At 37.0% G+C, this 25637-nt stretch overlaps 2 protein-coding genes across 2 annotated transcripts; both read right to left on the bottom strand.

Annotated features, from left to right (window-relative positions):
* Positions 1-203: 203 nt before the first annotated feature.
* Positions 204-17781, bottom strand: LOC121428768 (gem-associated protein 4-like). Its single transcript, XM_041625586.1, has 14 exons — positions 17718-17781; positions 15638-16376; positions 14782-14878; positions 13528-13627; positions 12708-12888; positions 11408-11517; positions 10323-10478; positions 8644-8901; positions 7864-8038; positions 5376-5488; positions 4295-4450; positions 3156-3369; positions 2533-2666; positions 204-1203 (listed from the first exon to the last, which is right to left on the bottom strand). The coding sequence occupies exons 2-14, from the start codon at positions 16365-16367 to the stop codon at positions 862-864; spliced, it is 2766 nt and encodes a 921-aa protein (XP_041481520.1). The 5' UTR covers positions 16368-16376; positions 17718-17781; the 3' UTR covers positions 204-861.
* A 5951-nt stretch (positions 17782-23732) lies between these two features.
* Positions 23733-25534, bottom strand: LOC121429256. Its single transcript, XM_041626234.1, has one exon. The coding sequence runs from the start codon at positions 25485-25487 to the stop codon at positions 23742-23744; it is 1746 nt and encodes a 581-aa protein (XP_041482168.1). The 5' UTR covers positions 25488-25534; the 3' UTR covers positions 23733-23741.
* Positions 25535-25637: the final 103 nt, after the last annotated feature.

Below are 25637 nucleotides of genomic sequence, written 5' to 3'. Positions count from 1 at the left end.
ACAAAATATGAACATTATCATGATTGGTACATGGTGTAAAAATACCTACTGAATTTCTATACCATAAATAGAAGTCAAATGAATGCCAGGTTTTGACTGAACAACCAGGGGTGATGTCATTTGAGTGGACCCTCTAGTACATGTAGTTTTCAGGGTAATAAGAAGAAACTTTAGAAAGTAAAATAAAGATGCTTTTTTTTAAATTTTATTAATAGTATCAAACAGTTTGATTGTGAATATCAAAGATATTACTATTATTATTATTTGTTTGGCATCACCTGTGCCTGGGAGGCAAAAAGCACACTGAATCACTATGACCCTCGGGTCTCTCCTCCCGATATAACTGAATAGGGGGAAACAATATCTTTAGGGTAATGCCATAAAATAATACATTAGTTCCCCAATACTGACTCCTTGTAAAGATCTGTTTTCTTGTTCGTAAGAAATTATGTAAAAACCCTCAAATTAACATGGCTCCAGCAGTACATGCAGGATCGAGCATAGAATAAAAGGTTAACCATTTTATGGAATTGCCCTACTGCAACATCTGTGTCAAGTTTCCAAATGACATCTTGAGGACAGTGCAAGAACACCCTTTAAAGATATTACATACCGGTAATCTGAAACCCATTTTATATTTCTACTTCATTTGTGTCCTCACTTTTTTATGCTACAGTATTTCTGGCATCGGTGTGAAGCTAACCAATAATTTCAAAATTTGATAACAACGCAGTCACTATCGGTCATGATGACAACAGGAACGTTTCATCAACATCATGAAATGCTTTCCAACTACCTGAAAGACAGTCAGTACTTCTACTCATGTTTCATCAGTAATATTGGTGTCAAGTTAACCGATATTTAACATTTTGACAGTATTGCAGTCACTTTCTGTTGAAGAGTCGACCTTTGTCCACCATCGGGAAGCCAGTCAATGGCTCTAATAAGTGTCTTCAATTCTTGGTAAGATTCATCTCGAATGGAAACACTATCATCATCATCGCTATGGCAACTGACGAGCTCCTCCACCCTCATGGCAAGCTCTAGAGTCCAGACGAAGAGCTGCTCCGTGGCTGACTCCCGGACGCACGGGGAGACCACGCATGATTGACAGAAGAGCTGGCCAATCAGGAAGACTTGACAAGAATGGGCGGAGCTTGATGCACTTAACGAGATGCTCTCTGTAGCACTGGATAAGATTTTCTGTTGATTGAAATGATCAGGTTACAAATGTCAAGGTTCAAGATATGCATCAGGTTTGCAATTTAGCATATTTTTGAAGAGATAGGCAACAGGTCATCTAAATCTTTAAAACAGCAACATATAATAATTATAAGACCAGCAATATCAAAGATAGATATATACATGTAATGTGTGATTTCCCTTTATGAACAAGTTGTATATTATAAAGCCCCATTGCATAATAGTTACATTATGGTAACTTTGCGATGCCATGGTAACTATCGAGGAATCTTTGATTTTAATTGGCTGTTGTGCATTGTTACCATGGTAGTTACCATCGGATGGCACAGTTACCATAATAGTACATTCTATTCAACAGGACCCAAGGAATGGTATAGCTTTGCTGAGTCTTCCCAGATTGAAATTAACATACAATGTACCTTGCAAGTTGAGAAAAAGGAAATGTCTCCAACATAAATGGGTAATTATGGCTGAAGATTAAAGGGGAAGTTCACCCTGAAGAAAACTTCGTTGCAAAAATAGCAGAAAAAATAGTAAAAAATATTGGTGAAGGTTTGATGGAAATCCGTTAAAGAGTAAGAAAGTTATTAGAGTTCAAAGTTTTGGATTTGTGACGTCATAAACGAGCAGCTGCCCCATCTGTTATGTAATATAAAATGCATGAATTTCAAATTTTGCATGGTTCCTGATGACTTAATTTTGTTTTCTATTCATGATCGGGTGTGAAATGATTTGTCTATTGATATACAAAAGGTACAGTGAAAACCATTTTCAATTTTCTGAGAAAATGACATTTCATTGATTTTTTACCATTCGCTATGTAGGAATGCTGCTCGCATATGACGTCACAAATCAAATAATTGAAATTCTAATAACTTTTAATTATTTGATGAATTTTTCTCAAACCTTCGGCAATATTTTTTATTATTTTTTCTGCTATTTTTACAATTAAGTTTTTGTCAGGGTGAACTTCCCCTTTAAATCAAATACCTTGGAGGTAATTTTCAATCACCATATCGACCTACTGGGTCACCAGATTACTCCTATGTTTGACCCTTAGTATATGTGCTTATGTCCTTCATGTATGCCATTATTTTGAACCCTGCAAAGGACCTAAACCTTCATTCCGAACCATCCTGAACCATCATTTCTTGCTTAAATTGAATTCATGCATTCTTAGTAATCAGGTAAAAAAAAAAAATCATCATCTCCAATATACCAGATATAATGGTTTGATTAGCTATTGGGGTATTCAGAGTACTGTAATCCCTTCCATGTGAAAATACACCCCACATTATATCAAATAATACAATAAGGAAAGTTGCTTACCTTCATTACTTTGGTGTATGTCTTGGTAATGTGTTGCCATTGGTCATTACTCAACCAATCAGAAAAGCCCGCTCCGCTCAGTAGCTGTACCACTGTCGTAAAGATTTGACTCAACTGGAGAGGATGCTGGCACACTGTAAATTTGAAACGCACAAATACACACATTTGAACAATATTCATCACTCACAAGAATGATTTTTATCAATTCTGCTGCCTGCAAAGTTCCTGGGTTAAATTAATTACCAAAAGTCAAACATCTTTAAAGAATGTCAGAGTTGACATCCTGCCGGACGAAAATGCCCCCATCTTACAAAAAGTTGTGATTGATCCAATCAATCACAACTATGGAAAGCCAACAACATCTACATCTATTATGCATGTACATTCAAAATATTTTCTAATGATGATGTATATTCATACATTCATGGTTTTATTTGAAATTCAGTGTGCTTTTTTTTGTTTACAAAGAACATTGTGTAAATTTCCTGCAGAAAATATTATGACATTGTTATATTTCCTTAGAGTTAAGGTCGATTGGATCAATCATAACTCTTTGTTAGACGGGGCCCAGAATGCTTTAAAATTTCAACCAACATGATGTTTGAATGCAACCCAATGCTCACCTGTAATATCACACAGAGGTAAACTGGTCATGAATTGTGATGTGTAAGAAACGTGAAGCAGTCCTTCCTTCCTCATCAGGTCAAGAGTTTCAAGTAGTGTCAGCCATTCAGGAGAGCTGCTGTGAGGAAGAACCTGGGCCAATCCAAGGCAAACTGCTCGGTAGAAATCAGCTCGTGAAGATGACACCATGGGGAGGAGTGCTCCCAATAAACTCTAATATGCAGAGGACAGATGATAATTAATGTATATACATTTTTGTAGTGCTTAATACAATCATTCTTCACATTACATACAGTGCTGATCACGTTAAACTTACGTACACGCTCCAACGCGTATCAACAACGCGTTCAAATACCTGTTTGAATGTGTATGGGTAGACCGGCACATTCCTAGTCTGGCACCATCTGCGGCGGATTACTGCACATTGCGCCTATGCATTGCATACGTGCATGCGCTATGCTGGCCAAAAGCTGTTGTTTTCACGATCGCGGATTGTTGAATTCGTGATCGGAAGATGAACTAAACTCTTCCACAGCATTTCATACATTTGTGTAGTGCTTAATACAATGATTCTTCACACTACATGTACATACATGTATCACCTTAACATGGCTATAGTGATCAGGTGCTTGAACATTCATGATTTCAAATTCCAATTCAAATCGATTCAATTCAATTTCACTTCATTGTCAATAGTGAATTTTTGCTTTATACATTTTAGATTGAACATTTTTTCTACATTCACATTACATAAATTACATAACTGTATACAAAATAACAAAGACAAGGACAAAATAAATTCTCCAGGACAATATCAAAATAAAGATACATGTATAAAAGTATATAGAGTTCTATAGGCAAAGATGATCGCCAGGTAGAAAAGAACAGAATAGAAAATGAAGGTAGTGTGATTATGGTATGTGCGGATAGAACCAATGAATTTAGGAAACATTGAAATTGGTAGTATATTAAGTGTGTGTTGAGCCAAGCATTATGTCACCTGCTAGTAGATCAGGTACAAATATTGTGCACAATTTGTTACAACTTTCAACAGTCAGCACAAATGGTTTAATGAAAAAGGGTGGAAACTTCACTTTTTGGTTGAATTCCATGATCTCATATTTGAACAGATTCTCACCTTGACAAACTGCTCTGATAACTGAGACGATAACCGAGCACCTTGAAAAAATGCAATCAACGAGCAACTCCATACTGTGTACAATGGTACAGCCTCTGTGATTGGCCGAGAGGGATGTATGGAGCTAGTGATTTCTTCTATACAGGTAAATACTTCCTGGAAAAAGAGATATATCATGAATCATCAGTTATCCTCATCATTGTGATATCAACGGCAGCAGCAACCTTATTATTACCATTATAATCATCATCATCATCAATATCTTTGCCAGCATCTCTATTACCATTGTCATCATCATCATGATCCTCCTCCTCCTCATTCATCATCACCATCATTTTTACCATCACTAAGAAGGATGTTCAAAAAGCCCCAAAATGAACCAAGAAGGAATAACGTTGGGTCAAAGGGTCTTCTACATTTTGGCTACCCATCATCAATTGATACTTTAAAGGACAAGTCCACCTCAACAAATGATTGATTTAAATAAAAAGAGAAAAATCCAACAAGCATAATACTGAAAATTTCATCAAAATCAGATGTAAAATAAGAAAGTTATGACATTTTAAATTTTCGCTTAATTCCACAAAACAGTTATATTCACATCCTGGTTGGTAGGCAAATGAGAAGACTGATGACGTCATCCACTCACTATTTCTTTTGTATTTTATTGTATGAAATATTCTAATTTTCTCCTCATTGTCACGTGAAACAACGGGTGTTTTCTCCATGAACATGTGGAATTAGCATTGTTTAATATGGTTCAGTCAAGTTGGTCCTTATTGTCAAATCTGTAAAAAATGAAATATTGTATAATTCAAACAATAAAAAACAAAAGAAATAGTGAGTGAGGGACATCATCAACTTTCTCATTTGCATGTCACCGAGTTGTGCATATCACTGTTTTGTGAAAATAAGCGAATTTTGAAATGTCATAAATTTCTTATTTTTCATCCGATTTGATGAAATTTTCAGCGTTATGCTAATTTGATTTTTCTCTATTCATTCAGTTCAACATTTTACTGGGGTGGACTTGACCTTTAAGATAAACTGGCAAGAATATCAACCACCATGTTTAACAAACCTTATGACAGGAAGGAACGGCATCGGAGAATAAACCATGTAAGGTGAGCCTAACGGTCCAGTCTAGATGTGACGCCTTGTCTACCAGCCATTCTACACATAGTGACAAGTTTTCTGAAATGATATTCGATTCAGGGACACTGGCATTAGGTTAACACAGTACCACATATTTGGTTATTTTATTATCAGCCGCTGTACTGACATTATACAGCAACGTGACCCCATCCATCCCCCAATTTTTTTTTAGATCATTCTTCATATCATCATGACATCATGCTGAAAAACAAAAAAGCATATTCATTGCAAGCCTAATGATTGAATGTTTGATATTCATAAATTATCATGAAGTAGACCTCCCAATCTGATTAAAAAAATGGGGATGATTTAGTTAGAACAAAGGAAAGAAATTGCATTTCCTGTACGAGTGCTCGGTAAAACAATTCGTGACCAGCCAACTCAAAACCAACAATAAGCTGCTAAACATGCATTTTTGAGATTTTTTTTCAAGTTTGATCAAGCACATCATAACCCTAAATAGACTGGGCTATTTCGACGCCTAAGAAGAGGGGGGGCTGATTCAGTCCCCCCTTATGATCTCGGCCGCCGATCATGCGATCGCGGCGAAAATTGGCACACGTGTTACCCATGGCACTATCTACAAAACAATAACATCAAATTCTGCAAAAAATCTCATGTCTCATATAATTATGCTAATTTATGCGTAAAATCATGTTTGCTTTAATTAATAAAATAATGCCCCTGAAATGCTAATTCTTGTTTCACATACTCTAGATAGGCATCTGATCAAATTCATTTTTTTTAATTTCAACATCACATTTATTTTCTTATGTATTCTATTGTTTTCTAAATTTCTTATGTATTTCTATGTTTTGCAACTTTTTGTTTTGTTTTTTTTTTTCTATGGAAATTGTCAGGGACTTAATTTTGACCATAAAAAAGATAAAATTAATTTATTTTAAGCAGTAAAAGAAAAATAATGATACATTTATGAATTTTGGCTAAAAACACTATTTGCATTGGATTTGTACACAAATTCACGTTTTTTGAGTAATTTTTGGTCTGCATGCACTTACGAAATGTTGCGTAATTTTGAAACCGCGTACCTGGGGGTCACAATTTTGGTCTCAAAAGTTGCGCGAGACTTGAAAGTAAAAAGTCAGTGAGCGACGCGGTCAAAAAATTTTGCGTGGCGGATTTATTGCAAAAAATGTCGAGGGGGGATGAATCACCCCCCCAGTCTTTTAAGGGTTAAGCTTTAAAGCGATATATAACTTGTCAAAATTGATCAAATATAACCAGAGCTGCCAAGTTGTATTTTGCATTTTCAGTATTCTTATCCCCCAAAATCAGTATTTTGACCAAAAAATCTGTATTTTTACCATGAGATAAATATGCATGCATAATGGCAAAGTTCGATCACTTCTTACATTATTTTGCGCCCCACACCGTCGCACACGAGACCGAAAGCTTCAGACAGTCTAGATTTTGGTTGTTCCGCTGAACTGCGTTGGCTGACTCACCCATATTTGGAGGCCCGTACGTACAGACAACGTATTAGCAGTAACGTTAGATCTAACATTCGACGGAAACCTGTTTTTTTTTCGATCGTTTTTTGCACATAAAATCATAAAATATCACATTATGAAAAAGAAATTGCATCCATATTTACGGAAAAATGTATGAAATTCAGAAATATCGTACCTTAGACCGCAGTTACGGCTAATTCGTTTCAAATTATGATCAAAACATCGTCATCTTCGATCCTTCCGTCGGTCAACGTAAGTTGCCATCTTGGATGACGTCATCATCCTTACAGATGTATTTACCAGTCGCAAAATATCGCGATTTGAGCCGCTGCTTTGCGCTTGTAAACGTAAACTACATGCGTGCGCTCGGAACTTGTCATCCGCATTGATTTGCCAGGATATCGCAAAATTCTAATCGAAAAGCCTTGATGAAAGCATAACTCATTGAACATAGAGGGCAGCAACACACGGAATACCTTTTCTTCTCTAATTTGTTTTTTCCCGTATTTTATCATGAAAAAGCGTACTGCCGTATTTTAAATTGATTTCCGTATGAAATACGGAAAACTCGTACTACTTGGCAGCTCTGTATAACCCACAAACCCTACAAGCATTAAGGTGTGTGTAGGTGTGCATTCTCAGTGAAACTTCCAAACTATCCGCAAAAACTTGTGTCAAAGAAACTTTTGTATCTAGTTTTTTATTCAACTTCAAAACTTGAAATTTGAACAGGCTGTTGTTTATTTTTGCTTTTTTATTACCAAATTACTATTTTGGCAATCAACAGAGAATCTTGACTAACAACATTTTATTGGTTTTAGAGGTGGCTGATCACTTCAGGCAGATGGGAAGATCCTGAAAGGTAAGATTTCGGATTCATACCACCAAACTTCAGCATGATTAAAAAAGGCCTGAAAGAAGAGTTGGAGCGAAGCTACTTACCAGCATGAACCTCCTGGACATAGGCAGAAAGACGCTCTAGAAGGTCAGAGGTCATTTCTTTGATGAGCAAGTTAGATGAGATATCCCCTCCCTCTGAGAGAGTGCAGTCTTGTAATATGTGACACAGGCTCAGCATGGTAGAAAAGCACACACTAATGTCTATACCACCTTGCCCCTGTCAATTAATAAAGGAGAGGAAAAAAGAGGATCTGAAAATGTTGTAATGGATAATAGAGACAGCCCCCATATCTATATGACAGAAAAAACAGGGATGAATTTGCTCAAAAACAGGAAAAATGGAGTATCCTACATGAGTGCACAATATAACTATTTAAAAAATAGGAAATTCCTTTCTAAACGAAGTGGTCTGAATGATAAAATTGCAGATTCTTTTTTTCCAAATTTAAAAAGATTGAGAGGTTTGTAATGGAATGTCCTCGCTAAAGTTGAAAAAGTCTACAAAATGGTTGGCCTGTGCATTTACACAGAACATGCGTAGACCATGCATGCGTGCACACTCACAACAAAGTGGGAAGGTAGCTAAGACTAGCTGGCTTGGCTTTATGAATCCATGATAATACTTGAATTTGCTAACAAAACTATCACTGACTATTCTCTTTGGAATGAAAAAAGGAAGCTAAAAAGAATAATAAAACATATGGAATGTTGTGCTTTGGGACTGTTCTGTCTTCATATCTTTACCAAGAGAAATAAAATAAAATGGGGGGGAGGGGTATCTGTGACACATATTCATAAATAGCCGGCAGAAACACTTCATACCTGTTCATTTATTGGGAATAAGCTGTTCTTCAGCACAAGGTCCAAGAACTTTAATGTAATATGCTTGGGAATGGCTTTCTGTTGAAAGTCAGATCCTGGAGCTAGGAATTGAGAAGAAGGTCCAGGACCAGGCTTATGGGTCTGGTCTTGTGATCCAGGACCAAGGAAGGGCCAGATGCAACAGTTAGCTAGGTGGAGAGGATGAACTAGAGGCTGACAGGTGACAGGATTTGCTGGAGTGCTTGGTGGATTGTAGCTCTGAAATAAAAAGACAAAACCAAAACCCAAGCAATCAATAATAATAATATTTAATTATTGTATAGTGCTTATCACATACAATTTATGCCTCCAAAGGGACATGGATATTATCACCCTTTCTTCAGTGTGGCAAGCCTTTCATAACTAAGTATTTAAATGAAAAAAATCCTACCAGTAATCCATTTAATTCACCTGGCTCAAGTGCAGCACAAGGTGGATCTAAACAAAAATTACACCATGGCCTGGATTTGAAACCACAACCTTCTGTTTCAAAGTCCAGAGACTAATCCACTGGGCCAAAAAATGTTGCTGTGTAAAAACTGAGGTCTCGATCTCCCCCTCCCTTTAATTTTCCTTCATCATCAATATTTTCTATCCTCCCTTCCTTCCTTCTTACTTTCTATTCTTCTTCTCCTTTCTCAGCAACTGGAGCTTTTTAGGAATTTGTCGGTTAAATATACTACACTTACCATTATTATCTTCTTTATTTTGGTATAACCTTTCAGGTATTATTGATGTAAGATTTGTTAATGCTTATTTTTTTTCTAAGTTTTAGTCTTTAACTGTTTTCCCCCCATATTCAGTGTCATTTATTTTGTTTTTGATTTGTATTATTCAAGCATTTTAATATATTGGATGTTTTAATGTAATGTTTTTTTAATAGGGCTAATAAAAACCAGCAAATGCTGACTCTGGCTAAGCTTTTTAAAGGTCAAGTCCACCTCAGAAAAATGTTGATTTGAATCAATAGAGAAAAATCAGACAAGCACAGTGCAGAAAATTTCATCAAAATCGGATGTAAAATAAGAAAGTTATGACATTTCAAAGTTTCGCTTATTTTCAACAAAATAGTTTTATGAACGAGCCAGTTACATTCAAATGAGAGAGTCGATGATGTCACTCACTCACTTTTTCTTTTGTATTTTATTACATTAAATATGAAATATTGTTATTTTCTTGTCATTGTCATGTGAAATGAAATTTCATTCCTCCATGAACACGTGGAATTCCATTATTTTAACATTTTGTGCTTCAGGCAAGGAGGTCCTAATCGTCAAATTTCGTAAAAATTGAAATATTGCATAATTCAAACAATAAAAAACAAAAGAAATAGTGAGTGACATCATCGACTCTCTCATTTGGATGTAACTGGCTCGTTCATATAACTATTTTGTTGAAAATAAGCGAAACTCTGAAATGTCATAACTTTCTTATTTTACATCCGATTTTGATAAAATTTTTAGTGTTATGCTTGTTGAATTTTTCTCTTTTTATTCAAATCAAGTTTTTGTTGGGGTAGACTTGTCCTGTAAGTATGCAAAATAAATAAATAAATAAATGAAAAACAAAATAAATAAATAAATGGATGGATGGATGAATGAATAAATACCTAAAAAAATAAATACACAAGAGAACTTTACCTGCATGATATTATCAGCAAACTTGAAGAGATTAACTTCTTCCGATGATGAGAGCTGTCTCTCCCCAAGAGTTCTAACATACTTGCTGAGCTCTGTGAGGAAACATGGCTTCCCATCAAGCTGGAGATCTACCAGGAAACGCATACGGCGTAGAACCTAGGGGTATTTCACAAAGATTTCAGTATGACTAGGGAGAGTAGCGTACCTAGGATTTTCCACAAGGGGGGGGGCAAAATCATCCGCAAAAAAATTTGGCAAAAAAGGGCTTCAACCACAAATAAAGGATTTTGTGCCAGAAAATAAATTGACAAGCAAAAAAAAAGGTCCTCAACTTCTCGTGGGGGGGGGAGGGTAGGTCCCTTGCATGGGTTGTGACTCGTCAAAGGGGCAGTCTGCTCCCCCCCCCCCCCCCCCGTATGTACGCTAATGACCTAGTGACTACGGGGGGTGTTTCACAACACAAAGATGTAAGTGACTAGGGGGGTATTTCACAAAGATTAAGTATGACTTAGTGTCGCACTTAAATGCCAAGTTCCGTGAGGTAGAAAATGCATGACCGCATTGGTCAGTTCACGCTAAGAGGACATGCACTACTGCGTATCTAACAATAAGATTGCGCGTTGCATATCATGTACAAATCAGCATTGAAGTGTGACTCTAAGTCATGCTTAAATCTTTGTGAAACACCTTCCAGGAGTAGCATTGAAATTCCAGTTGCATATGGTATATGACATCAGAATTTCTCAACACGACTCTTTAAAACTGGATCTTCCAACCTCTGGGAATGAGAAGCTGTATTCAGAGATCCTCAAAACTGTCATTTTAAATATTGACCCACAAATGACCTTTGGTCTAGTTATCTGAAACTAAATTCATCCAATTACCTCAACTAGTGTAAGTTTTATGAAATAGAGAGAGAGAGAGATACATAGTGAGACAATTTTTCTTGACAGGATATGACTTTCTAAAAATAAAGAAATAAGAAATAAAAAATGCAAAAAAAAATTGTAAATATATTAATTACAATAAAAAAACATAATAGGTGGCAACTTTGCATAGAGGAACAAAGCTAAAGAAAGTATTACCTTGCAAATCAATGAGCCTGCCTCCACATTTAGAACAGCCTCTTGTATAGCCTTTTGCAGGGTAGAGCTGGGACAATGAAGGGCTACGCTACAGATCTCTCTGGCTCGCTGTAAAACAAATACATATGATCTTTGTAGGTTTGCATGGTGGAGTTTGTAACGTAGAGAAGATTTACGGTTCACCATGTGTAATATGAAGGGAAGGAAATGCAGGCAGAAAGATTGAAATGGAAAGACAGGATACATTAGGATGTCTTTCCATTTCAATCTTTCTGCCTGCATTTCCTTCCCTTCTTCATATTACACATGGTGATCCGTAAACCTTCTCCGCGTTAAACAAATACATGTAGAAAATATAAATGTTTTGTGTGGTTTGAAAGAAATATGGCTTAACATGTACAAGTATCCCCCTCTAGCTCTCCCTTCAGCTAATGTTATATGAATTGTGGACAAGAAAATAGAACAGGAGCCTGTCTTACAAGGAGTTGCGATTGACCCGTTCAATCGCATCTATGGACAGCCAGCAACATCAACATCTATTATGCATGTTTGTTCAAAATATTTTCTAATTATGATTTATATTTATGCATTTATTGTTTTCTTGAAAATTCAGTCCTTCTCTTTTTTTCCCAAGGACATAGTGCACATTTCCTGTAGAAAAAATTATGACACTGATGGATTTCCATAAAGTTACGAGTGATTGGATCGATTGTGACTCTATGTAAGACGGGGCCCAGGTGTACATGCTGGCTCACAGAATACTTGAAACACATTAATGTCAATCCATTGAATTATCTGGTCTGACAAGAATTGATCAACTTATTTGAATAAAAAAAATCTCAAGGACACAAAAGCAGAGAGAGATCATGCTGGATGGTACACAAAATAATAGATAGAAAAATAAATACTAATTGATTGTGGTAGAAAAAAAATGTCATTGCTGGGAAATTGGAAATAAAGCATGGCAGTCCAGCCCCACTGCATGCTTTCTTTTGTTTATTTGATTTTACTAGGCAAGAGCAATACACTGTGTTGGTGATTTTCATTTTGAAAATTTTCAGTGTACTGATTTTCCAGCTTAGATTTCACACAGACATATGTTAACCAGATCTAGATTTACGACAATAGAATGACGATAAACATTTAATTCATAGAACTTTCTCATGAAATTGTTGTTAGGTGAACTTTAAACTATTTTCCTATAGCTTTCAATCCTGACAGCGTGAGGTGGTCTAAGGAAAAACCATAGGAATTAGTGACTACAAGCAACTGAAAATGATGAAGAAAAATCTCTAACCTCCTGAAAGTTGGCCATCTGTAGACCCCGTGACCAGTCTGTTGAACACTTGTGTCAGCTCTTGCTCAACATTGACGATTGCACTTTCCTTGAAGATCGTAGGTCCATTTGGCTGCTTCCATAACCACTGAAATAGTGTGCTTTGTAGAGGCAGAGGAAGAGCAGCGAAACAGTCTGATGACAGCTGAGGGATATAGAAATAACATTTGTATCCAAATGGGCCTCATTTGACAAATGATCTTGATGCAATATGAATGGGCACGTTATATTTTTTTTTAATTATGAAGCAGTCTTCTTTTAACCCTATTTCAACCGGGGAGAGGGGCCAATTTTTTTTGTCAACAATTGTTAAAAATGCATAATGAATATTTTCACAAAATACAACACTCTATAATAGTGAGTGAGTTAAAGGCAAAAACATATTTTCACACATTTATCTGCATCATAATTACTTTAAAAATATTTTTTAAAATCAATGTTTTGATAATTGTACTCTACTGTCTTGTAGTTTACATACAGCTCTATGCACCGAGATCTGAAGGGCGATCAAATTGACCCCAAAACCCAGTAAAACCCTAGCTGGTCTGAAATAGCCCAGTTAAACTTTAAATAGCATTTAGGCTGTGTTCATCAATAGTCACTGGTCAAAACTACATAATAAAGTGCCCTTGTCCTTGGGGAGTGTTTCATGATAGCTGCAGAATCCATGCATCTGATTGGCTGAGAGAATATCACTGACAAAACTCTTCATGAAACACTCCCCTGAAATCGGTTGATATAAGAGAATACAATCCAGCCATTCAATAATAGCTGCCATACGCACCTTGAGTAATCTTTTGTGCCTGTCAATAACATCTGCTGAAATACTTTTGCTCCTCTGACCTTGAAACTCAAGAGCCAATATCAAGAGTTTCTTGACCCATCTATAAGGGGTAGAGAAAATGTTCTTGTGTGAAGATAAAACCTACATGTATCTCACATATTCAATAAAATGTCAATGCCTAATCAATACCTAATCAATACTTCTACTTCTACAGAAAGTATTACCGGTACTCACTCTTCTTCAAGCTAAACCTCTGACACACACATATTTTATGGGTTTCTTATTCACTACATTCCCCCTTCTCACTAGAAGGTCCACTGCCCCAATTCAGAGTAAAGTTATGACATACAGATTGTTTTGGTTAGGTCTTACTCAAGGTTGACCAGCAACTGGATACATGTCTTGATCAACCATTATAAAAAGGTTTTATTTCTGAACTCCAGTTAGATTAGAGATTGGTTCTAGATTGGTTTTGAGATCACAACTTTTAATACTACAACAGTTTGCAGAGTTTATTTTATCTTCATCTTCAGAGTATAGTCACCATCAGACTTACTCCCTAATATTGCTATCATCAGGTTATTTTCATCTTTAATAAATGTATATGAACTGCACGTATCATCTTCTTTCGTCTCCATTATGATGCTGGTTGAAAGTTCAAAGTGCAATTGATCTGATAGCTACATGTGCATAACAATGTAATAGAAAGAGAATCCTAGCTTGGTAATAAAATGAAGTATGAAAGGAGGATAAGCATTCATGGCCCTTTGAAAAAAAAGAGAGATCAGTATGTAGATCTTAAATTGGCAATTTGGTGAGCAGATGTTCACAGTGGTAAGGAATACTCTTTGACTTGTTGTGTACTTTAGAATTCCCAGTTAAATTATCTTCAGGGAAAGTGGCGAGGGAAAATTCCTAGGGAAAAATTCGAGAAATTGAATCGATAGCATGTTGCTATAGGACTTCAAGAAAAGAAAATAACATTCTATGTGAAACTTTAAGAAAAGATGACAATTTGTTAATTTTGTGTTTCAGAGAAATTTTGAGGTGCCCCTTATCTGAACCTTTCCCCACAATGACATTACTTACACAGTCAGTTTAAAATTCCCATCTCAGTAAAGACTGCATTTTTGTAACTTTTAAAATTCATAACTGAATTATTGTTTTTGTCCGATTTTGTTCAATCTTTTTTTAAGCCACTGATAGCCAGCATAACATAATTCTATACCTTTTCTTGAATTAAAAATTGCATACCTTGGTGTGATTAGCAGCTGTTGATTTTCTTCTAAGACCTGAATTCCCTGATAATCTGTCCAGTCCCATAGATCATGCAATATTCTGTTCAAGCTCTCTGAAATTAAATCAGGTAAATATGAAAAAGTTTGTGCTTTTAAAGGTTGTTTTAACACATTGAAACATTTTGATTCAGCCCTAATTCTGTATACAAGTAACAAAACTTCCATTCTACATGCATGTACAAAAACTGATACACATGTAGCAGCCATTTCATTAGCAACAAACATGAAGTAAAATTGTAAGTGATAACACTATCACATCAAGGTAAGTCAACTCTGTCTTTAAAGGTATTGTTTAACTTTGTGAGCAGCCGATTTAAAAAATTCTCAAACCAAGATGAAACATGTGTACAAGTGCATGTATTAGAAGTAATAAACCCTGAAAACAACCATTATTGAGAATGAAAAGCTAAAACTAAAAGGCAAACCCCGATTTTGTAAATAGGCGTCTTATAGACACCTAAATAGTAGACATAAGTGTATGGGATGAAATTAAGATGGTGTTTCCGGTCACTTTATATTTCAATTTTTGAAGCACTAAATAATCATTTTCGAACGCAATTTTTTCTGGGCTTCATTTTTGGAACATATCACAGACACAGGTGACAAGAGTGACCTTCTAGCTCAGATTTTTTAAAAGTCAAACCAATGTTAACCAATCACTTTAAGACAAACCAAAGGAAACAAAAAAAGGTGGCCATTGACGACAGGTGGTCTTTATAGATAGGTTTGATTCCTTTCAGAAAAATTTTGAGGCCACTGGGTTTCACGAACCACCAGATGGCTGCTAAGACTGGTTTGACTGTAATTCTAACCTTCATATCCAGCTAGCCTTTCTCTGATCCTCCAAGCACATTCTTCAAAACTCATAGTCCCTCTGTCACTTTTTCTGTCCTCTGCAAGCAATCTCTCGTTTGCATCTCTGGATGCCCGGACAGCTGTAGCTACTGCTACCTCCTCCTCTGCCAGCCTCTTACACCTGTCACGTACAGCATTCATTTGTTGAACCAGCAGGTCAAGGCATTGTTCACCAAGAAAAGAGAGGTTACCCGAGAATGGGTCATTTTCCGTGTCTTGCTTCTCCAAGGTTTGTCTTTGCTCAAGGGAATGCTTCCACTGATCATGATAGCAATGGTCAAGAGAAGATAAAATATCAAGGAGAATTTCACAAATGGAGGAGTCATCTGCATGGTTGAACTGGTTTCTTCTCGAAAGCAAGGACTCTGAGGAAACTGGGCGGGGTCCGCTAGGAACTTTAGCTTGAAGAGCTAGACGCTGGGTAAACAGCTGAAGAATGGCGCTCGGATATCCAGACTCCAAATTTCCAGCGCTTAAGGTTTCGCTGGTACACGTAGATGTCTTCTCTTCAAGTCTGGCTTTCAAGCAATGCATTTTGTCTTCCTGATAATCTAAAATATTGGAAATAGCTAGAAGCGTTTGATGCAAATGACTCACTTGTTCTCCTCTACTCATCCTCCAAGAGTTGGCATTCTTGGATAGTGATGCCACTTCCCTTAAAATGTGAGAGCATTCCATTGTATCCATTGAAAGTCACTTGAATAACTGCAAAGTACAAGTAAAAAAAAACAACAATACAAGTTAAACAAACCAAACTTGTAATACATCTTTTCTTTTTGGGGGGATAATGGAGATTTCTGGAAATTACCAGGCATGAATCTACAGTTGCAAGTTTACACACCAGCCACACCTGTGAGTAGTAAACAGAAGGCATTTGTATCATTTATTAAAGGTCAAGTCCACCCCGGGAAAATGCAAACTAGCATAGTGCTGAAAATTTCATCAAAATCGGGAGTAAAATAAGAGAGTTTTGACATTTAAAGTTTCGCTTATTTTTCACAAAATAGTGATATGTACAACTAGGTGAGTCAGTCGATGATGTCCATCACTCACTATTTCTTTTGTATTTTATTGTTTGAAATACACAATATTTCATTTTTCATAGGTTTGACATTAAAGACCAACTTGACTGAACCATATAGTAAACAATGCTAATTCCACATGTTCAGGGAGGAATTAATCGTTGTATCACTTGACAATGAGAAAATTAGAATATTTCATATAATAAAATACAAAAGAAATAGTGAGTGGATGATGTCATAGTCTCCTCATTTGCATACCAGCTAGGATGTGCTTATCAGGGATGCCACTAGGTGTCCTCCAAAAATACTGAAACTTATCGCGGGTAGGGACAGTGTCCAGAATCAGTGAATTGGGGCGTTGGAGGCGGAAGCCCAAAAATTTAGGGGGGTCCACCTTAAATTTTGGGATGGACACAGGTAAAAAAATTGGACAAGCCAGCAAGCATCAAAAGAGCTTACGGCCGTGTTTACGTCGCCGTCTTCATTTCTTTGTCTTTCGCTTGGCGACAGCAGCACGCAAATCACGCGATTTGCGTGCTGTCTGTAGATTGCATCTACTATGTGCGCATGCGCATTAAACCCCATTTTCGATGAGCCGCCCAGAGGCGATACCACTTGCAGCAAAACCCGCGCAAAAACTGTGCCACCAAAACCAGCGCTCGCGATGCTCCGTATTCGCACATACCTATGTTATGTCTTATGATTCATAATCCAGGGGTTCAAGACTCCATGATGAAGAAATATATGTCAAAATATTAAGAAAAAATCATCATGGAGTCCTCAAAGTAACCCTGGGAGCTCCCACCCAAGTCGACTCTACCACATAAATCTCAATGCATGGGACTGTAAGTTAATTCTTCTAATCACATTTCACAAATTCATAAATTCTTAGTCGGCCGTTCATCAGTGTAGGCACAAATATCATCATTAAGCATAAATAAGCGATACGCCTCCCACTTAATGACTCTCACATTGTTATCTCGTTTACAATTCGCAAATTTAGGTATATAATTACCCTGAAAAATGGGACAACTTGAAATACGCTCCGCAAACCTGACTGAAGTAATCGACTGCTTCTACGCGGCCACGCCGCGCGCCGGCGAATTCGCGACCGGGAGGTGGGGGGGGGGGGGTGGGGGTGCAGTCAGAGCCAGTTCGCAGACCAATAATGGGGTCAAATTCGTAATGGGGTTTTATATAGACAGGGGCAGCGGAACAAAGTTTAAAATGGTGGAGGGGAACAGGGAAAAATAATGTTTATTCAGCTACAGGAGTGGCGGCCGGAATGGGGGGGGGGGGGCACAGCGGCCATTTATTAGGCCTATATAGGGAGATTGCATGGGTAAACAAAATCAATTTAAACCGTCAGATTACGTTGCTGCCTGAAGTAGTCTTGTTATGTCAGAGCAATACCTATTTGAAGAGGATATTTTCGAGGGAAAAGGGAATTTAATGTAGACGTCCTTTGCCCTATTTAGGCCGATATTAATTCTGGTGTTATAAAACAATGACATTTTTTAAATGTGTAAAAAAATAGGTTTAGGCCTATAGAAAATGCTTCCCCTTAGGTCGATTTATTTAATGAGATGCCTCACCTCTTTGAATCCCTATCTAAGGCCTGACTATATGTTCCTTAATTTTTCAGGACCCTGAATTCCATTCCACCTCGCTCTTCGCGCTCGCATTCATTGTTTGAGATACGAATCATGTCTACGATTACAAAAACACCAACTTATAATATACAACTCGCATTGATTATTGGTATTCCTGGTCGCGTACGTGCTACGTGTATTTATAAACTCTTGAAAAAAAGTTGGGACATCTGAGTTTGGCCATTAATTTCTCGATCCCAACTCCAAATCTTTTACAGTGTACCGTATATTTGATATCTTTCCAAAGATCATTTAATTATCTTAAAAATGGTACCCTACGTTATATGATTATGGTTCACATGGATCGAGGTGCAGTGCCTTGAAATGTGAGGCAAGGTCAAAATTCAAAAGTTGCAAAATGACACAATATTGAAAGCCTATATTCTTTTTTTCCGTGGTGATGACTGACGAGTGAGTTTCTCTGTGGTTTCTTTTGTTTTCAGGCACCTTAACATTTATTTATTCAAATTGTTTACTCACTCATGCGTGTATTAACAATCTTCTGGGCATGCATAAGGGAATATTCTAATTAAGCTTTACGATGACATGCAATTTGTTTATTTTATTCATGACTAAGTTATGATAAATCATTGATAATTCTGACAGTGGGACGCACCGCTCTCACTTAAATATTCAATTGCTATCCTTTTCCTCTCTCATTCTTCGTTTTCAATAGACCCCCCCCCCCCGTTTCACCACCCCTGAAAGAAACCGAACCAAGGAGGGCCCCCTATCCGACCCAAAAGAAAATATTGGAACACTTTACTGAGGGCCTCTATTAGAGGCCTATATGACAAGTGATAGAAAGAGAGAGCGAGAGATAGAATAGATGTTGTCAAGAGGGGGGGGGGGGGAGTGATATGGACGGGGATCGAGAGAGGGGGAGGGGGAGAAAATACAAAATCAGAACAGCCATGCTAATTTCCAATCCATTTATTAAGGTCATATCAATGCACAATCGTCTTATACATGTTATGCATTGTATATTTTGTTTCGTTTCATTTTGCATTTCTTGTTTTGAACAAAATGTTGGCAATTGCCAGTGACGCTCTGTAATAAATTCAATTCAATTCATGTTATAAGTAACAAAATATCACGTAAAATTACGTAAAAGTTTTGCCAACCACCACCTGAAGAAAGAAGAAATACCGTATATATGCATATTATTTGTTTTCATATTTCATGTTATCTGAATGCGTGAATGCTTTACCGAATTCTGTATAACTGATATAATTATGAAAGAAAGTACATTATTCAAAACATCATAAACGATCAAAAACATTTTCGGTAGCATTCTCTAGCCTCTAAGCAAAAAATATGTCTTAGGGCCCCGACTTAGAGCATTTTCAAACGTGAATCTTGAATCATCATTGTAATGATGGTAAAGTGCCAATTCGTCTACTGCCGACTCGTTTACTCACCACATGGTCTACTTTCATTTAGTCTAATGCCATTCCGTCCATCAACATTTCGTCTAACAACAATTTGGTCCATTAACCAATTTGTCCAATCATCACTTCGTCTAATCACCGTTTCGTCTACAACCATTTCGTCTCATACCCAGTTGGTCTAATATCCATTTCATTTTTATTCATTTTGCGCAATTTAACATTTAGTCCAATCAGACCAAAATGGTATATGGACTAAATGGTTATATGACCAACTGGTTATTAGTCAGAATGACATAAGACTAGATGAAAGTAGACCATGTGAATATTGGACGAATTGATGGTGGACCAAATGATAGTAGACGAGTTGGCAATTGGACGATTTAAAGCATTTAAGACGAATTGGAAATAAACCGTAATGATGATTGCAATTCGTCTATAGAATCATCAAACCTTTCACACGGAAAATTCGTACCGTAATTTGAGTGAAACGTAACTAGAATTCGTTATGACAAGCGTTTGTTATTCTAGTTTGGTTTCACACGTGCTAAACATTCGTCATTAGTCTTATTTTTCACTGGAATCATCATTCAAATTACGATTTTTTTTGTACCGTGTGAAAGGGCGGTCAAATTTTTTAATCTGTTTTTGTTTCATTATATGAATGATCTGAGATGTATGAATATACGAAAAGGCCATTTGCCTTTCGAAGACTGTCCCTCCGCTGCGGGACCATAATTTATAAAGTATACATTGAAAAGAATGATTGGTTTTGATTAGTATATACCACCCTTTCACACAGAAAAAAAATTGTAATTTGAATGATGATTCCACTGAAAAATAAGGGTAAAGACAAATTTTTAGCACGTGTGAAACCAAACTAGAACATGATTAGAATCACGAACACCTGCAATCATCATTACAATGATGATTAAAAATTTACGTGTGAAAATGCCCTTAGGCGTATCCTATTAACATCAGAACAAAGCACAGTGTACATGAATGAAGAATAAATGCGAATATAAAAAACCTATAACCGTAGGATTAATCATTCTATTCAGATCCATAATGTTTCCGTTCTAATTCCTATGACATAAGCTCGAAGCCCAAATAATGAGATGCGAGAGTTAGTATTTACAGATAGGTAAAGGTCGATTAGCATGAATTATTTATATCAAACTATCCGCCCTTTCGCACGGAAGAAATCGTATTTTGAATGATGATTCCAGTAAAAAAAATTGAATATTTAGCACGTGTGAAACCAAACTAGAACATGATTAGAATCGCAAACGCTAATCACACTCACGAGAACAAAAGCATTCAACATTGCATTGATGATTCAAGATTCACGAGTGAAAAGGCCCTATGTTTACAACAGAAAATGAATAATTCTGATTGATTCTAGCCTGAGGAAAATTTTCCTATTCGTGGATTGTCAATAGTTGCAAAATCAAACCCGTATAGATGATGGGTATCATTTTCTGTAATTGAGGTATCAAATTAAAGAGCAGATATTGAACTTTTTAAAAATGGGGTTTTCTTGTTGAAACCCAGATACAGCCTGCCAAATTACTTTTTGGTATCCCCTCTTCAAATTGTTTTTGCTCACTCATGCGTGAATAAGAAATAATCTAAGTAACTCTAGATGAAAGAAAATATTCTAAGCTTTACAATGGTAGGTCATTTGTCTATTGTATCTGTGATTAATATGATACATAATCGATAAATTCTCGGTTTCTTTTTTTGTGGGACGCACTGTATAATGTATTTTTTAGTAAAATTTACTGTATTTATATTTGTACTCCATTGTCGAGAAACAAATGGATTTACAGTTACGTTTTTTCACACCGCGAACCTATCACAGTTCCACTGTTATAAAATTGGCTGTATGCGCCGTGCCCATGTATGAATGTTTAATATTAACATACATCTTTCTCTACAGAAATAGAAAATGAATGAATATTAAAACAATATTTAATGAAATTAAATGGGATAATAATAATAACGTTTTATTTACACAGGGTAGCAACTTCAGTTGAGAAACTGATCTACCAGCGGGCCCTGCATAACATATTATGATATTATTACCCTTCTCCAATCTAAATGCTGAGCGCAAAGCAAGAAGGCAGATTCCCATTTTCATTAGTCTTTGGTATGACTCGGCCGAGGATCGAACCCACGGCCTCCCGTTCATGAAGCGGACGCTCTACCATTCAGCCACCATGCCGGTTATATATTCGTCGTATCATGTAAGGAATTATAAATTGATTGTTTTGTTCGCCCAGTTTTATTTATACAGGTTTATATAAAAGAAGCCGCATGAAATATAGTTATCCCCCATTAAGTATAATGCTGATCTTTTGAACGAGGCAGTAATTGTGAGTCTACAAAATAATAATTATTTTTTAAATATATATATAAATATATTTATAATTAGATTTAAAAATAGTATTTTTTATATAGAGATTGGATCTTTCAGAAGTCAATAACTTTATAATTGTTTGTGTAAAGTTAGTCAAACCTTCAAAATCAGCATGATCATCTTCCATCATTAAAAAAAAGACCTCGAGAACTTGCTGTTCAGGTTGAATCTCCTTTTCAGTAGCCTACAACATGTGCAATATACACAGAAAGCCCGATGCTTTCCTCAATTAATTCTGTAAGTCGGATACTGGGGCCAATGTTTTTTATGTTGGTCAACGGTTGGAGAGAGTCTCCTTCTCGGCTGATGATTAGTCACAGGTGACTCGAGGAAAACGGCCGATGAAAGCACCATGTCGATCTAGTTCATCAGTTACCCAGCTATTCGAGGAGCAGTTAAAAAATTGAGCTCTTTGTTTTGTTTTGCCAATAATCATATGCCAAGCTTTATGCGGGTTATTCAAACTCATGAAAAAAAAAATACAAGAGAGAAGGGGAAAAAGTGGAGGAAGTATTGAGACAGAAGAAAACAGAAAAAAGAAAACTTTTCATGAACAAGTTGCACTGCTCTTGATTACCTTTAATCACATTATGTTTATTTTGCAATTACATCTTTATGTGGTCATGACTAACCAAACATGTATAGCCTTCAGATGATTGCCTTACGGTTTGCTTATCTTTAAATGATGAAAGTATGCATGTTGATATATAGATTATTATAATTTTTTTTTTTTCCCAACTCACCCAAAGTCACATTCCATCCTACAAGGGCTTGTCTCCCAAAGTAGGTAGGATTTAAAGGCGTCTTGTCTCCGGGAAAGATCGAGACTTCACTGACGTTGATGTTCACATCAACGGGACAGACGTATCCCCATACTCCGGTACGGGTGTAGGATTGGAGCTGTGATTTTCCTAATTTCTTTTTCTGTCATCTCCATCCTGCTTGCATACTAGTAGGCCTATATAGCAAATTGTTAGCAATAGCCCTGGTTTTAATTTGTGAGACACACCTACTCGACTTTAAATCCTAGTATCCTATAAAAAAAAGAAAAAAAAAAGCATAGAAAAGAAAAAGAAAAAAGAAAGGAAAAAGAATATTTGAATTTTACTTTTTTCCATTTTAAGAAACAAACGTTAATAATATGATATATACTATGGCGAAAATAGTCAAATTGACTGGTTGCCAAATAAAAATAAGAACCCCCCCCCCCCTTCCTTTTCGTCTAGTATCATTTGGTCTTCCATCAGTTCGTCCACTCACCACATGGTCTACTTTCTTTTAGTCAAATGCCATTCCGTCTGATAACCAGTTGGTCCAATAGCCATTTAATCCATTAACCCTTTGGTCTAATTAGACTTAGTGTTAAATTGTGCAAAATGAATGAAAATAAAATGAATATTAGACCAATAGGTTATTAGACGAAATGTTGATTAGACATAGTGATAATTGGACCAAATGGTTGTTATACGAAATGTTGATGGTCGGAATGGCATTAAACTAAATGAGAGTAGACCATGTGGTGAGTGGACGAGGTGGCAGCTAGTATACGAATAGACCGTGTTGTTTGGAATGTCTGGTCAGTGATGCTGGAGATCGTCAACTCCAGGTGTCTCCTTGTAAACAAGGAGGACATTTCCATTCAGAATGATGACAGTTCCGGGAGCAGGAACAATACATCTCGGGTAAAAGCGATGGTGATTAGATGTTGGAAACACGATTGCCTTATCTTTCACCAAAACCCCGTCAGGAGAGAGGACACTGACATAGCCCACGCATGACTCCCCAGATTCTTTACGATATGTCACGTAGATCATATCATCTACACCGACATGAAAGTTTATTCTCCTGCTCCAGCCAGCAAGAGCTAGGGTCATCCGGACGTCCCCTGTTGCTCGAAAGATCTTGCAGATGTTGGAGTTTTCAAAGAAAACGATGATGTCTCCATTTGAAAGCGTCCCGCATCCATTTATCGGTGTGCATCCGAGATTATCGATAGTGCGAAGATGTTCTCCCGTTTGGGGATTAATCACATGTATTTCGCCAGTATTGTGACCAGCAGCGAGAAGTTTACCCTTCCTGTCCACAGTTACGAAAGCAGTGCGGGCTTCATCGTTGGGAAGAGTCAGGCCTACATCCTTTTCAGCGGTTCCGTCTCTGTTACAGATTTTTAGCACGCCGGCATTGAAATCACTGTAAGCAAAACCTTTCGAATTGTCAGGTAGAGTAAAAACTGCCAAATCCCAAATGCCTCTAGACTTCAGTTCGGTCATCAGTGTTTCCAGCGATCCAGAATCTACCTTTACCGAGTACAGAATGGACCCAATGTCATTCCGCAAGACCACCGTTTGCTCGTCGATCGACCCGAGAAGAAATGGCTCCTTGACATCGGATGGAAGGTTTACAGTCTTGACCAAATCATAGGAAGTCTTCTTCCCCTCTAGAAATCCGATGGTTTGAATGTCATCCACTCTCTTGAAACGTATTTTTCTCACCATCTTCGACAGTTTATCCAAGTGATCATGATCGAAACATGGTAATTTGTCCATACCCTTCTCGTGAAACTCTGTGATCTTCTCATGGAAAGCCTTCCCATCGCAATCGACCATGATGGATTTCGCAAGTGCAGCGGTGCTCTCCAGCTGATCTTTAGTGGCCTCAATTGATGCTTTCACTTTTGACGTCATCTTGACAAAATTGTCTTCGACAACTTTCAACTCTGCAAGAACATTGTCTCGGTCTTTTGCTAGTGTTTCTTGTTCATTGTGGAATTTTTCTTCAACTTCCTTGAGCTGCATTCGACGATTTTCGTTGATATTCATAATGAGCTCATCTAATTTTTTGTTTATCCTGGCCACTTGTACCCCTCTTTGCTCCTTTTGATCTCGCGACTTTGTCTGGAACGTGACAGATATCTTCCCCCTGATGTCTTTTAAATGATCATCCAATTCTTGCGAATGACTTGTTATCTTATCCAGAAAACTTTTCCTCTCGATCTGCTTTGCAGAAATCTTTTCCATATCCCTTTTCACAACTTCTTTCTTCTCGATGTCTTGCATCCGGTGACCATGGTGAGAAGTTAATGCACAAGTTGAACACACTGCCTCTTTGCATTCAGGGCAGAGCAGTTCAACTTCTTTTCTATCGTGTTGTGGGCACGGCCACTTAACAGATCTATGTGATGCATCAGCCAGGATGGCGCTGGCCAGATTGCGAGCACAAGTTTGACACAGGTGACGCTTCTCAACAACTTTATACCCCTGTGTAGAATCACCAATGCCACATTCTTCGCACTTAAATTCAGGTGGGTCGAAGATTCCCGCCATTGCTAATAAACTCAACAGTTCCAGTTATAGAAGTATGGAGTACAATAAAAAATGATATTTATTCCACATTCATAACAGTACTAGTTTCCTTCGATTTCATAATTGCGGAAGGAATAAAACCTTTCATGCACATGATGAATAGTAGGGTAC

This window comes from Lytechinus variegatus, chromosome 15, assembly GCF_018143015.1.
Source record: "Lytechinus variegatus isolate NC3 chromosome 15, Lvar_3.0, whole genome shotgun sequence".
Classification (NCBI taxonomy): Eukaryota; Metazoa; Echinodermata; class Echinoidea; order Temnopleuroida; family Toxopneustidae; genus Lytechinus; species Lytechinus variegatus.
This window is presented reverse-complemented; position numbering and strand designations above follow the sequence as displayed.